This window comes from Urocampus carinirostris, chromosome 6 (genome assembly GCF_059441175.1).
Source record: "Urocampus carinirostris isolate Australia breed hairy pipefish chromosome 6, RoL_Ucar_1.0, whole genome shotgun sequence".
Classification (NCBI taxonomy): Eukaryota; Metazoa; Chordata; class Actinopteri; order Syngnathiformes; family Syngnathidae; genus Urocampus; species Urocampus carinirostris.
Genome location: NC_142354.1, coordinates 23,045,725 through 23,060,766, shown reverse-complemented (window position 1 = coordinate 23,060,766; position 15,042 = coordinate 23,045,725). Strand labels below are relative to the sequence as shown.

The following is a 15,042-nucleotide window of genomic DNA, read 5'->3' as shown; positions in this document are numbered from 1 at the left end:
AAACGCAGAAAGGGCTCCATCGGTGTTGGGAAATAATTGAGATTAATACAGAAGACAGAAAGTGCCTTATGTATAAAAAGCAGGAAAAAAAGCCAAATTTGGGCTCATTTTAATTGTGTTAATTGCTCCGAAGCAGAGTGCATTTAAACTTTCGATCTTAGAAAAAGCTGATTCTTTGCTTTTTGTTTTAATTATTTTAATTTATATTACTTGAATGTTTTTCAGAAGATTTAAGACTAAATTGGGTAAAAAAGAACTGCAAATACAACAATAAACAAACAATAATAATATAGCATTAAAAATACAAAAAGCAGTTTGGAAACCAAAAGAGCCAGCTATTCTCAGTGAGCAGAGCCAAAACAGCCGGTTTTTGAACTAGAGCTGTCCTCTTGGGTGCGACCAGTAAGGGGCGGTGACGCTTCACATGACAACGCCATAATGACAAGCCACCAGAGCAGGTGTATCGTCATCATTTCCACACACTTTAAAAAAAAATATTCTTTATGATTTTATGGGCTCTAGTCAGACAGCCAATGATCATGGCCTCACAACAATTTCAAACATTTTCAAGCACTTCATGCAAAAGTCAAGCATTTTTTTCTGACCTTGAAAACTCAACATCAAAATTCATGTATTTGCAAGGATTTCAAAGCATCCGTACAAACCCTGTTTAGGGCTGCACTTAAAGGAACAGTGTGTATAACATTACCAAGAGGAACAAGACATCTTTCTCTTATGGGTACCAAAAAAAACCTGGTAAAAGGCTGGGGAGAAAATAAAATGGAAGAAAGATGGCGATTTATGGTCAACTTTTACAATAATGTGGGAGTCTTACACTACCACCCAGAGGGGGAGTTTGAGATCCCAACTGTAAACACAATTGCCTAAAGGAAAAATGATCGGATGTAAAACAATTTGCATTTTAGACTGTGATGCTCAGACACAAAGGCCACGACGATAAATCTATACAAGTGCATCTTTTTATTCACATGAAAAACAGACTAGACATGAATAAAGCTACAAGATATATGCAACAAAATTCAACCATACAAAAAGAAAAATCCTTGATGACGGTCTCTAAATTTGATGTTCTGTTTTGCTAGCTAGCAGGAAAAAGAACCGATGGAACTTTTAGGTTTTTCCTTTCCTGCTCCTTGGCTCGGGACAAACTCCACAAGCACAAAAAAAAAAAAAAAGTTTTAGGCTAGCATTTGGTCATGATATTTTAAAAGTTTTTTTTTTTAAAAAAATCAGTCTCAGAAAACCCCAAAGTCATAAATGATTCATTACCTCCAAGGGAATTCCACTGTACGATGGTAATGGCGTTTATTGGAAAGTGTCATCCTTTTGAACTGAAATGAGTTATTCAGACCAGCTGTACATTGGCACCCTGTAAATAAGTCTGCAGGAAGCGAAGAGCCTCGGCGTTCAAACTGCTACTCAGCATTGATGGAACCTAAACACCAAAAAAAAAAGATTACTCATTAAATATATTTTAAGCTTAGAAGTTGTGAATAGAATCAAGAAAATAAGTTCCATGTGTCTGTTTCTCATAGAATTTTGAGGCCCCGGTGGGTGGACAGTCTAGGTCAGGAACCTTTTTGACCTAATGTGCTATAATAGCAAAATATTTTTTGGGGAGAGAGACGTAACCATATGTTTTAAGACATTTTTTAGCATAAAGTGTCTCAAAAGTAACGTACATGGTTTGATGAGCTCAATATAAAAGGACTCCTTAGCGATGGAATCCAAAACAGAATCTGTTGGTGCGACAACTTAATTGTAACCTGTAGTTGAGACTGTAACCTTTATATATTAAGACCAAACCGATTGCATTATCAGCGTTGATTTGGCTGTGCACGCGCCAAACTTGAGATTGTGCTCATTAGAATTGAAATCCAACAGAGGAAAACTGCACATGCAGTATCTTATCTCTGATCCAAATGTACTCATGAAAAGAGCCACATTTGGCTAGGGAGCCGTATGTACTGTATTTTCATGACCATAAGTTGCACATAAAAGTCGGACTGTGTTTGATGTAAAGCGGCGGGTCTAGACCAGCTTGGTGGATTTAGGGTTAGACAAACACTGTAAAAACTAAACGGGGATGGACTGACTGGCCAAGATTCATTCTGACAGATATGCAACAGTAATGCAAACAGTGGAGTTGGCCTTCAATTATATACCGTAAATTCCGGACTATGAGCTGCTACTATTTTCCCAAATGTTCAACCCTGCGGCTTATTCAGTCATGCGGCCAATTTATGTCATTTTTCTAACAGCCGCCAGCGGCGCTCGAGTTCAAGGCACATGACGCAGCTTACAAGCTAAACGCAATCGAGCAGTCCGATAAAGAAGGAAACAGCCACTGCACGCAAACTTTACCTTGCGAGCGTGTTTTTGAATAAGGGAGCGTGGGATGACGTCTATATGGCAAAGTCTCTTTCCCATACTAAAGGAGGACAACTTTGATGACGACAGATATAGGGACGGAGATGAGAACGGTTTACCGTGATTTCTACATGTACGGTATGTTTTTCTTAACAGACCCGTTAACTGTATTGCGAGCGTGTTAGTAGCGTTTTGCTACCCTTCACAGGCGCGGTTTGTGATGAAAGTTATAATATTATTATTAAAGCTTTGAAAACTCTCGGTATACCGTCTTTCTTTGTAAATATGTGAAACCATGTTTAATATGTATTTGCAACTGTACATTTTTGTAATGTATTTATTTGTATTTATTTTGGACAATTATTCTGATAAGTCTTGCACTGACCAATTAAAAAGAAGGGGCGTATTAGACGCGGGGGATGACGGGAAGTGGGGACTGGTAGAGGTGAGTGTTTGTGGACACGGCAGACAATAGTGGATATATATTTTTCCCACCCTTACCTTTAAAAATATACACTTTTTTTCCTTGGATTACTTTTATCAGGACCCGGACTCTGCAGGTCTGCATCAAATCCTAAGTACCGGTATCATTTTCCGTTCATTTTGCCGGCTGTGGTTTTTGAACTGTGTACTTTATGTCCATGATCATGAAGTGGCCTGGTGCTATTCTTATTGTCGCCAGATTCTAAATGTGTCGGCATGATACCTAGAGCATTTTTGCAATTCGGAGATGGAATAAGAGCTTGCTCTGTCCACTCAACGCATCGGCCCGGTATTGCAGTACCTCCGGGAACGGTGCTTTCGCACTGATCACTGCATGGCTCTGTGGCTAGGACCTTGACTCGGCCTCTTGGCTGAGAACAAGTGTCTCGGCCCGTGGCTTTGTAGTGTATTATGATTTGACCGATAATGCATAATTGATAAAGAATATAGAACAATAACCCTTACAAAATCCCCCCCCCTCAGTTAAAATCGCGGGACTAAAAGCAGGGTTTGGGTTAATTATGTGATTGTGTTACATGTTTTAGTGTGGGCGCATGCGGCTTGTATACAGGTGCGGCTTGTGTAAGTACAAAAGCAATTTTCCTCTTAAAATGTGGTGGGTGCAGCTTATAATCAGGTGCGCTCTATAGTCCGGAATTTACGGTAATTAAGAATCTGAAGTTATTTCTACTATATAAATGGAAAGGTATATGATATATATATATATATATATATATATATATATATATATATATTTTAATACAAGTTCAGAAGACCCCGGCGGGCACAAATAAACCCTGGTCACCTGGCAGAATCTTATGTATGGTAAACACAGTACAAACTAAAAATACCCCAAAAGATGAAGAAAAAAAACAAAGCTTACCCTTCCTGGACAAGCTGTAGAAAGCTTATGTAGGGAATGAGCCAACAATATTTTCGGATTGTTGACAGCATCACCGATAGGGTCGTGCTCCTTCTTTCCGGCGAAGGCAAGCTGGGAGAAAGCGGTCTGGTAACCGGGTGTGTCCTCAATGTCGATGAAATGCTCGTCGTCCGGGATGCTGTCGTCTTCGGGCAACTCAAAAAGGCCGATGAGAGCCTGTAGCAGTGGCGTCCTGGAAAACACATACTCAATTACGCTGTGGATTTCAGTAACATTTTTTGGATAGCATTTTTTTAACATACTTTAATATAAATAATCCAAATTGGATTTACCAAAGCTTTGTGTATTCTGTGTCCATCATGGCAGGGCATTCAGTGAGGACCTTTGTGATACCAACAGCGCAGATCTTTTTCTCAACTGTTCCGGAAACTTTCTGAACTTCTGGAATTACTATTTTTTCCAACACCATGCCAAACATTCTGTAGAGGATTAAACACATTTACAATAGGATCTTGATACCTCATTGAAATTGCATCTTCAAAGACAGCAAAGTATTTTCAACACTTTAGATAATGTTTGAAAAAAAACATACCACATTTATTTGTGTTTATCAGATAAACCAAAGAGTTGTTTCCTCAGTCTTTTATATCTTACATTCTTTTTCTCCTCTAAATTTGGTCTCTGACATTGAGACTAATAATAGTTTGATAATGATGAACTAATGTCTTTCATAGTCATCAAGATCACTGGTGGTTAGGATTCTGAACGCTTACCGCCGCGACACCTGGTTTAATGCACACCCTAACTGAGTTCATCTTAAGGCAAAAAAAAGTTTTATACAAGAATTTATACAGTATTTTACCAAATTGAGACATAAAAGACTACAGCCTGATTGAAGAAACATTACATACAACTTGTGTATCCCACATACTACATACTGAGAGCAAGACTCCAGCACATCTAAGACACCTTGTGAAGATCATCAGTCTGTTAAATGATCAAATGAAATCGCAATATTTTGACCTCAACAAAATGTCTACTTTTACAAGAAATAGAGCCTTGGCATTTAATAGCCCATCTAATTAGTTGTAAAAATTCTCCCCAAAGAGCGATTAAAACAAATAAATCATACAATATTAGCCGTAGTGTTCAAATGGCGACCCAAACTGAATTTTATTAATCAGTACTTGATCATATTTAACTTACTTAGGCTGGATGCTGTCAAAAATCTCTTGTAGTGCAATAGCTCCATACTTGACACAATAAAGGTTGACAAATACCAAGAAACCTGCAACCATGACATAAAACTATTAATAAGCTCGCACTTTTAAAGATTAATAAGGGGGGAAAAAAACCTGCACTCACTCTTGATAAACTTGGTGGTTTTAGAACTTTGAAGTCTCTGGAAGAGTAAAATGAATATTTGTTTCCTGTACTGAGTGAGGGATTCTCTGGAAAAACAACAAGAATAGAGTGTCACGACCCATCAATCTGCGCTTCAAAAATTGGACGAGACTGAGGAAAGTGTGGACTTACACGGGCATGTGTTCGATAATGCTATTGAGAAGGTAAAATCCTTGGTGGTCATTGGCTTTGGAGGCAATAAGCTTTTGGAAAACACCAAGCAGTCCAGGCTAGAGGGAAAAAAATAAATTGTACAGCATTTACCCCAGTTATAGTTAATACCTCCATATACAATCATAAACCAAACATAAGAACACTTTAACAGCTTAATGATAAATAAAAAGTGAAGCAGGACTCTTGTTCCGGACTTAATGTGTGGACACAATTTAGTAGTGTTAATTTGTTCTGTGCGCAAGGAAATTATGTGATTTTAATACTAATGCATTTCGGGGGCTATAAATGGTAACGATTGTAATCAAGTACAATAATACAGCCACCACTTACTATTTTATCAGCGGCAGATGCAGCAATAGTGGCTCCCCCCTTCTCCATGTACGCCTGAAGCAGGCGCACCAGAGGTGGGATGTTGCCCGTGCGCTCCCACAACACAGGCTGCAGCAGGTGAGGGAATAAAGCCATGTAGGAGGAAGGAATCGAGTTGGTGTGCATTTCCAACAGGAGTGACATCACTTGGAATACATACGGCAGAAATTCTGCATGGACATGAAAATGAGCCATAATAAACCATAATTCTGCTAAAATGTTAATTGTTGAAGGGAACACACCCTGGACGTCGTTCTGGAGGATCTCAGTGAAAACAGGGAATAGAGCTTCCTCGAAGCTGCCGACTGTGGCAGGGTTGGCCTTGCAGGTGATCCGGACAGAAAGGCAGAGCGACTCAAACAGGTAGTGGTTAAAGTGGGGCTTGCTGGGGTTCTGAGAGTGACACATTCAACTGCGTTAGCGGATTCCAAACGCAAACATGCACTTATCACAAAATAAAATCTTCAGTGAGGGTTACCTTGCTGACTAAAAGGAGCTTTTGTGTAAGCTGATCAATTAAAGTGGGGATGTAGGGAACAATTGCTTCTTGAAGGAGAGAGAAGCTGCGCATAATAGCTGAAAAAAAAATACCGGCATCAGTCAAACAAATGTGCAGTGTACGGTCTAAGCGTAATTAGACATTTAAGTTTAGCCCACCTTTCATAATGTATTCATTTTCTGATGAACCAGGAATCGCCATTGCTTTGAACAAGTTAGTGAGGAGCATATCAGTATATGGTGCCAGCTCAGAAGCAGTAATCCTAGAGGAAAATTTAAAAGGTGAAAATCTAGTCTAAAAAAGGCGATGCCATTTCCGGTGAACAGCTCAACACTCACAGCGTTGTATTGTTTGGCCCCCTCATAGTAAACAGCCTCTCCAAAGCGTGTGCAGAATATGTGTGCTCCACAGTACTCTCTGCCTGCAGGTGAGCTATCAAAAGAGGAACAGCTTGCAGTAAGTGCTCCTTAGGAAGCTATAAGGGAAGCACAGCAAAGTTAGTCAACAGCAGGATGTGCGCCTCAAGGAGAAAGCAAAGTCTCAGCGTACCTGGCTTCTGAAAATCATCACATACTTTATAGCATCCGCCTTCAATACTGGGAATTCATTCACTGCAATTACATTAACAAGACATTGCCTATGAATGTAAAAAAACAGCACATTTATAGGTAAAAAATAATGAATTTTATTGAGATATTACCATTGGCAGATTTTAAGTCAGTTAAAATATGATTCACAAAGAACTCTGTCAAATTCACCAATTCGTTGGCCTGAGTTATCCCGTGCTAGGAGGAAATCAGAATAATTGGTGCAACTGTATGAATTCAATTATGAATACACATGTATAAAACCATTATGATACCTTCTGCGTCTGAGCTTTTGATGCCAGTGATGTGACTAGATAGATGGCGGCATCTTTGTGCTTCCAGTTGGCCCCGGGGTTCTTTGCGTACTCTGCCAGCATGGAGTTGACGTATCCGGAGAAGATGGCCGTGACGGGGCCCTCGAAAAACTTACACAGGCCTCTCACCAAGTCACAGGCTGCCCGACGTCGAGTGTCAATATCTGAGGATGGGAAAAAAACGAGTTGTACAAAGGTGAAATCGATACGGAATTTTTTATTTTTTTAAATTAATAATGTTGTTTTTCATTAGGGTTGCGCTATAATTATTTGCTTTGATACTTTTCAGGGCCAACACTACTCTTTGGAGACTTGTTTTCCAGAACTGTACAATGCTGTTAAAAAACAATTTAGACACAGGTAATATTGTGTGTATAATGCAGAAATGTTCTTACCCTGTCGGCAGAATAAAATAATTATTTTTTTCTTACAATAATTTTAACCTGTTTTACTAGAAAAATGACAAATATTTCTTATAATGAGGAAAATGTTGGGAGATTATTTTTTACATTTCAATAATTATTGTTTATACTACAGCACTATAAAGGCCATTATGAGGCGGACCCCCCACAAAATAGTATTTTTTATATTTAATATATAAAATACCTGGTTTTAATACTAGTCAGAGGTACCATATTTATTTGTGTATAGGTGTAATGATGGATCAGTCAAAAAAATGGCACTGACCAAGACCCTAAAACATTCTAGCATCGGTAATAAGACCCAAGTCGCGGCAGTGAGAGTGCCGAAATCTTATCACTGGACAACCATTGATGCAGGTGACATACTAAGAAGGCACTGGATTTTATCTCATTATCACTCCATTTTTTCTCAAGGTGCAAGAAACGAATGTTAGAGAATGCAGAAAACAAAGTTGTCCTGAAAGATATGAATAAACGCAAAAATGAACGAGTGAAACTGCTCTTTGGTGTATCTCATGAGAAATTTACTACTCTGGAAAATGACTTTATATCCAAAAATATATGCTCCATATAATCATAATTTTCTGACAACGTGTTAAGTTTTTTGAGGTGTGTAGCACAAAGTATACAAAAGCATTCTGCACATATAAAGGCCTGAAGAAATCTGCACAATATATTAACCTGGAGAAGTAGGACACTAGCATTAAGGAAAAAAAAACTGGTGTCCATTCAAAAAGGTTATATCTGACATCCCCACTTGTTAATATGTTCTTTAATATGTTTAATTTAAATGGTTAAATTGATAAATGTGATTAAGTTTTCCTTACCAGAGCCTTCAAGGTCCCTGCGGATATATTCTTCAGAGTTATCTTCAAAAGCTTCCTCATCAGCACCTAACAAAATATTGAAAAATTCAAGCAAATTCAAGCCACATGACAGGGGGGAAAATTAAATTTAAAAAAAAAATCCCTTACTTCTGAATTCCATGTTGGGAACGATGACTTTCTCACAAATGCTAGTGAGTGTATTCTGATCCTCAAATAGATTTTTGTAGTGTGGCCGCTCACACACCGATGCCAAAAACTGGATAGCGTTACTTACAAGCTACAACAAAACCAAACATGTTTAAAATCCAGCATTCAGCAAACATCAACTGCGTGCCATATTTAACCCTATAACCATACCAAGTCGTATTTCACTTCCTGGCCGGTAGAAACTAGAAGATTCCAGATGGCAGTGACAAAACGAGGAAGATATGGCTGGAACTCCTCATCATACTTCTGAGCATAAAGTGCAGCGTTATCACAAATCTGCGACTTGAGAAGCTCAAGGAGACCTGCCTCCTCCTCATCCTAAAAAACAAAACCACACAAACATTTATCTCCTTTGTGGGAATGATGATGTGGATTTTACCAGACCACAAATTTAGCACACTTACCTGCGTTTGTAAAAGTTTATTATCCAAAGTTAGAAGCGCGTGGAAATTGGTCATCCAGGTTTCCATGTTATCTTCGAAAAACTCTGGAAGATCCTAATGAGAAACATAAATCTAATAGGATTTTTTAAATAATAATTCAAATAAGCAGAACAAACCTGAAAGTTTAGACTGTAGAAAAGCTTTGAGATGAGCGTGAGTGAAGAGAAGAGGACTTTCAAGGCGTTCACATCCGTCGCATGAGTCTGACACAACTCAATAGTAGCCTACTCCAAACAAGAAACATAGTTGGAACACATACACAATAATAAGTCAGAAAATGCTGCAGGACGACCAAAGAAAAACCTTGAATAACTCCGTCAGAGGTAAAGCAAACGTGTCAAGAACCAGTTTGATCTCCAACCAAAGCTCGTTTGATTTAAATTCATGACGATACCTGGGAATGATAAAAAGTAAGGCAAAAGTTTAAACTAGAACAAGAAGACATTAAAAAATGAATATTCCTTTTATAAAACACATTCAAAAGACACCTCACTAGCAGTGATTGCGGGATTACAGTAATTCCTCGCTGTATTTCGTTTTACTACGTAATCAATGCGTCCACCCAAAACTGCAAAGCAAAAAAACAGCCAGTAATTCAGCGGCTTGTTACATCGAAGAGAAATTCGTCAATTAGATGGGACTCTGAGAAAAGTCAGAAGAGCTCACCGAAAAGCTGATCAGCACCGGCTGCGCTATGTATTGTTATCGGGTAAGGGAAGAGATCAAGGTTGCGTCAAGCAAAAGCGGGGCTGCTGGTCCAACCTTCTGCTGCAGCTAACAAATCCCACAAGCCACCCCTACCAAGCCTGTGTCTCAAAGGCAGATCCATTATCCATAAACGGATTACCTGTAGCAACAACTTGAGGGAAACTGCTAAATTCGTGACTTTGGTATTTTTATCATCACAGAGACCTGCTAAGCTTGAGAACCCTTACTGCTAGTGTGCAGCTAGCCAGCTGCTCTCAACCACACTTTCCTAAACTGATAGAAGCCCTACAATTTTGTTGTTCTATTGTAAAATGACAATGAAGACCATTTATTCATTCATTTTACTGTAATTCTGTGTTTTTTTACTTGTAGATCTATTGTTGTTTCAGTCGCATAAATGTTACCGATATCTATTAAATAAATAAATAAATGTTTCTACTTTATGGGCTCTGACTATCGCACAAAATTTTTGGAATGCAACCCCAGCGAAAAATGAGGGAAACAAGCATCCTGCATGCATCTTAAAAAAGGACGCCTACCTCTTAAATAGCGAATGTGCAGTGCGGAGCACGCCGTTGATAATATGGAAATCTCCGCTCCTGAATCGAGTCACCATCTCAGTAAGAAGGTCAGGCCACTTCTGAGGGAAGTCTTCCCGGCCGATGATGCTTATAGCGTCACTCAACTGAAAAAAGAAGAATCCACAAAGCTTTCTTAAAACAACAGAAAAATGGAACCCAATATAACAGATGCTGCTTACCTGCTTTTGAATCTGTTCCGGACTACTTAGCATCAAGTTAACGATGTTTGCTTTGACTGTTGTTCTGTCTTGTTCTGAAATTTTGTTTGGCTCATCTTCGACCTTCAGAGAAACATATTCAAAACTTTTACAACTGACGCTGCGGTATCATTGACAACATACTCGATGTGGTTGTCCAAACTCACAACGCGCCAGTTCCTTTTGACGTAGTTTTTGAACGTAACAGCAGCACAGACGCGGATGACATTGTCTTGGGATTTTTCCAGCAAAGTAAGGAGGAGTAGCGGGTAGTTCTGGTTTCCCTCGACCGATTCAAGAAATTTTTCAGCTGTTACGAGGAGAAAAGGCAAAAACCAGTGTTATAATATGCCCATTGAGAGTAAAAACCCGATAACGTCTTAACATGCCTGTGTTAAATTTGTGTTTTCGTTACCAGTATGTGAATTACCTGGACGCCGAACTGTTGGGTCAGGATTCAAGGTTTTTCGAAGGAACTCTGTGAGGGTTTGTAGGTTGGCATCATTGAGTTCCATAGTTGCTATTGAAAAGGGGAAGATCACAATTGAGACACTGGAAGACCACGATATATTGTCATAAAGTTAAAACAAGGATGGGCTCCAGACTAGCCCTAAATATTTACATTTTGCCTAAAAACGTGCCACTGACAAAGTTTGCATTCAATTAGTTAAATGAAATAATAAATGTGTTTCTTTTTAACAGGTTTTGTTGCTTAAAATATTCTGCTCCACAAATCTTACAATTTTCCCGTTCGACAAGCCTTAACAGTTGACTTGAAAGTGGGCCGCATTAGTTGTTTTACACAAACATTGAAAATCTTGGGTCGTCTATTTCAGTGGTTCTTAAATGGGGGTACGTGATGGGACTCTATGGGTTATACAACCATTCGCCTTGTAAATATTTTTGCCCATTTACCCTAAAATCTTTTTTCATGTAATTTTTCTCTTGTGGTCTTTATCTTGTTTATGTTGAAGGGCCTTGTCTAATCTCTTTGCAAATATTGTTCATTGCGTTGTTATCAATGAAAATAAAACTATTCTATTATAGTATATATTCTATTATGAATGTGTCTTTATGTGTTTATTATACTAACATATAAAGACAAATTGGTATAAAAATAATTTACAAGTAATTCTGCATGTGTATGTACCTTAAATAGAAGGATATTCATTTTAAAGTATAAAAAGGTCATTTTATTTTTAGAATCAAAGTTTACTTTAATAACCTACAGTGATGTGTGTATGGTGGTTGGATCCTTTAACTATTGGGGTTGTAGGGGCACCATTTCCTTGGGTATGTCAAAGTCAAGTACAGCCTTCTCCAGGCCAATATACGGAATGTTTCCACCCGGTCTCAAATCAGGGACCTTTCGCATATTAGGCGAATGTGCGAACACTATACAAACAAAAAAAACTGTCCTGTTGTGTTGGAATAACATTTTCCTCATTTTAGGCATTATTTAACTTATTTTCATAAAAAAAGACCCTGTTTTGAATAAGGAATATAATATTTAAAAAGAAAAATAAATAAATTATTAACTGTATAAAAATACTGAAGCCATTATATAAGTCTGCATCATGTACGTATTTTTTTTTTTAATCATTTAGTAAGTCATAAAATAAAAAATAATTTGAATGTGCTATTTTACTAATTTTACTATATTTAATCTTTTTTGTAGTGTAAGCTAAAGGGAGACAACCATACCATACAGACCAGTGTTAACATTCATAACCAAATATCATAATGAATATATGTATTTACTGTACCAACTCACAGGCAGTTTATTTGTATATAAAAAGGGAAAAAATAGTAATCTGCTGTAGACTGTTAACCAACATATGCTTCAGCAGGGACTGGATTACCAATTTGATTGATGCAGTGTCTCCGGGTGTGCACATATGAATATTTATAAAACAATTTCACAAATGTTCAATAAGAAATTTGTATTTCTCTTTCATAGCAGAACCCATACCTAGTAGTCACTGTCATGTTTGTCTGGCATCTTGCTGCTAAACTGGGCTCCTTTGGTCTTGCTTTTTGTACGCATTAGACAATACAGTGCCATCTAGAGGCAACATACTACACAATGCACCTTTAACTTGTAAGTTTGATGTCAGGTAATTTTTTTTTTCCAGGACTGTCAGTGAAATGTAATAACTTAGTTGTTTATTTTATGTAACACAATTAAAAACATCAAGCAGCATACATTATTTGCAAATGCAATTAAATATAGCAAGCCCTTATTATTTTAATATTGCTGATTAGTTGAAAGGCCGACTAGAATACTATGATTTTGTATATTTTTACCCAATCATTTAACCATTTGCAGTGTAATAAAAATGAAGACAACTATATGGACTAAACTAACAAGTATGATAACTCGGATGTAATAATTTCTAAAAAAAAAAAGATCCAACAGAATCGTTTGAAAATGTACAGCTTTTGATTTTATATAATGCAGTTAAAAACAAAAAAGTTATAAATTCTCGGTTCATTTCAAATCCACTGAAATATTGCAAGCCTTTTTTTTATTGAGTGTTAGTTTAGTAGCCTACAAGTATACTTTTACAATATTTACTATATTTTAAGCCTATTATTGAATATTTTCCTAAAACTAACCACACAGGACTGTCTTAAAACGCTTGAGTATCCTGATATGGTTCATTTTCTGTAGCACAACTAAAAGGCAAAAATGCCAATGATTGTTTGAATATTGGTGATAGGATGATGGATTTACTAGAACATTTTTTCAAGACATTGTGAGATTTCTTTAGATAGGATATTTGAGTTGGCAGTGGTTAGCGCGCGTGTGCCACAGTTCTGAGGTCATGAGATCAAACCTCCTGTGTGGCGTTGGCATGTTTTCCCCGTGCTTGTGTGGGTTTTCTCCGGGTACTCCGGGTTTTTCTCCCACATTCCAAAAACATGCATTTTAGGTTAATTGGCCGGTCCGAATTGTCCCTAAGTGTGAATGAGCGAGTGAGTTGTGTCTGTCCCTGTGTGGTCTGTGACTGGCTGGCAACCAGTTCAGGGTGTCCCCTGCCCACTGCCTGAAGATAGCTGGGATGGGCTCCAGCACCCCTGCGACCCTACTGAGGATAAGCGGTGCAGATAATGGATGGATATCTGAGTGTATATCCTAATATGACTTAAAATAATAACTGTATGCAAAATGTGTTTTTAATGCAGAAAATGATCAAATTACTCATAAAAAAATTCTGAGACAGTTCTGTATATTATGAAGTACGTGTAAGAATGGAAACCACTGACGTCCAAAGGAATATCAAATTTATGTTGGGCGTAAAGGCGTTGTTGACCCGCTCCAACATCGCAGTTCAAATTTTTCGAAAAACGACAATAACTTAAATGTACAAATAATAAATTTAAAGTTGCCTCTTAAAAGTGATCTCCTTCCCCGCTATTCATTCAACATTAGGCTTGCCCTGACGTTAGCAAACTAGCAGCTAACTTAGCAACATGCTCCTGCATTCAGCTAGCACGGCTGACTCCAGATCAGTAGAGCGTCTAAATGTTAGCTTGTCTGAAATAGTGACCTATTTTCGTCAGAGTTGTGTCAACATTTCAAATTTTAAATGAAGTTGGATTTGATTTTGTAATTGTTAGGGTTCCCATGAGACACGAGGAGAGAAATCTCAAGAGTATGGAGTTTCGGCACCTGTAAATAGAACCCCGGCTAACCTCAGCGCTATCTTGCTAACAAGGGGATAAAGTTAGCTCATTCGAAAAGCGACACGCCTGTTGTTGCCATGAAGAAGTTGATGACGACAGAGTGTAATTGATCATTTTCTGTCACTTACGGGTGGGAAAACACGCGTTCTTACCGTAAGTGTGACTGTTAAATCGCAGCAGTAACACACCGTGAGTGAAACACACACTGCACGTTCTACCGTGCCAGCTTTCAAACGTCTGCAGGAAAAGGAACAGCGCGGTCACACGCATGCGCAAACGCCATACTGCAAAAGTGAGCGACGCCCCTTCTGAGTCTGGGGAAATTATGGGAAAAACTTTTTTTTTTTTAATCGAACCCAAGAAAAGAAATGCAGAAACTTGTACTTTTCTAGTATTACTCCCACTTTTGATAAGTGCAATACATTATATGAAACATGGGTATAACCAGTACGTTTTGAGGGTGCTTAAATGGCAAATGATCTGCATTTATATCGTACTTTTTAAGTCACTAAAGACCTCCCTAAGCACTTTACAATGTACTTCACACTTACCCATTTGCACAGACACTCAGATTAAATCCATTTTGTAATTACTGGACTACTAGGGATTTAGTTGCTTTGGCTGAACTCTTTCCCATAATGCTCAATTACAACGTTGTACAAAAATAGTAGGATGATGAGATCGAGGCTAATATCTTGTGCACCCATTCGATAATGTTGGTGTAAAGCGTAAAGAAGAGGCGAGCCGTTCTTTTGAAATGAAAGTCGAACAAGAAAGCTTGATGCGGTTGAGAAAATGGTTGTATCACTTTTTTCGTCCACTTTTTACCACGGAGAAGGAAGTCGCCTAACTCTTCCAAAAGT

At 38.1% G+C, this 15,042-nt stretch overlaps 1 protein-coding gene and 1 pseudogene across 1 annotated transcript; one reads left to right on the top strand and one right to left on the bottom strand.

The window, feature by feature from the left end:
* Nucleotides 1-962: 962 nt before the first annotated feature.
* On the bottom strand, nt 963-14,470 carry cse1l (CSE1 chromosome segregation 1-like (yeast)). The gene is made up of 25 exons (XM_088338344.1): nt 14,332-14,470; nt 10,920-11,009; nt 10,657-10,799; nt 10,472-10,573; nt 10,251-10,396; nt 9,307-9,397; nt 9,120-9,227; nt 8,965-9,057; nt 8,711-8,878; nt 8,501-8,630; nt 8,354-8,419; nt 7,066-7,268; nt 6,904-6,988; nt 6,753-6,814; nt 6,542-6,678; nt 6,362-6,465; nt 6,183-6,280; nt 5,947-6,097; nt 5,666-5,874; nt 5,294-5,391; nt 5,123-5,208; nt 4,964-5,045; nt 4,090-4,236; nt 3,758-3,989; nt 963-1,456 (listed from the first exon to the last, which is right to left on the bottom strand). Exons 1-25 carry the CDS (start codon nt 14,447-14,449, stop codon nt 1,367-1,369), a joined length of 3,039 nt encoding a protein of 1,012 aa, XP_088194470.1. The 5' UTR covers nt 14,450-14,470; the 3' UTR covers nt 963-1,366.
* LOC148364284 (U2 spliceosomal RNA) lies at nt 3,105-3,190 on the top strand (annotated as a pseudogene).
* Nucleotides 14,471-15,042: the final 572 nt, after the last annotated feature.

What these genes read in the sequence shown, in the direction of transcription:
- cse1l (XM_088338344.1), bottom strand. Translation starts at nt 14,449, where the DNA reads ATGCGTGTGACCGCGCTGTTCCTTTTCCTGCAGACGTTTGAAAGCTGG. An exon ending in TCCCAACATGGAATTCAGAA is followed by an intron (nt 8,420 to 8,500) that starts GTAAGGGATTTT and finishes ATATTTTGTTAG; the next exon opens with GTGCTGATGAGGAAGCTTTT. An exon ending in CATCTGCCGCTGATAAAATA is followed by an intron (nt 5,392 to 5,665) that starts GTAAGTGGTGGC and finishes TTTTCCCTCTAG; the next exon opens with CCTGGACTGCTTGGTGTTTT.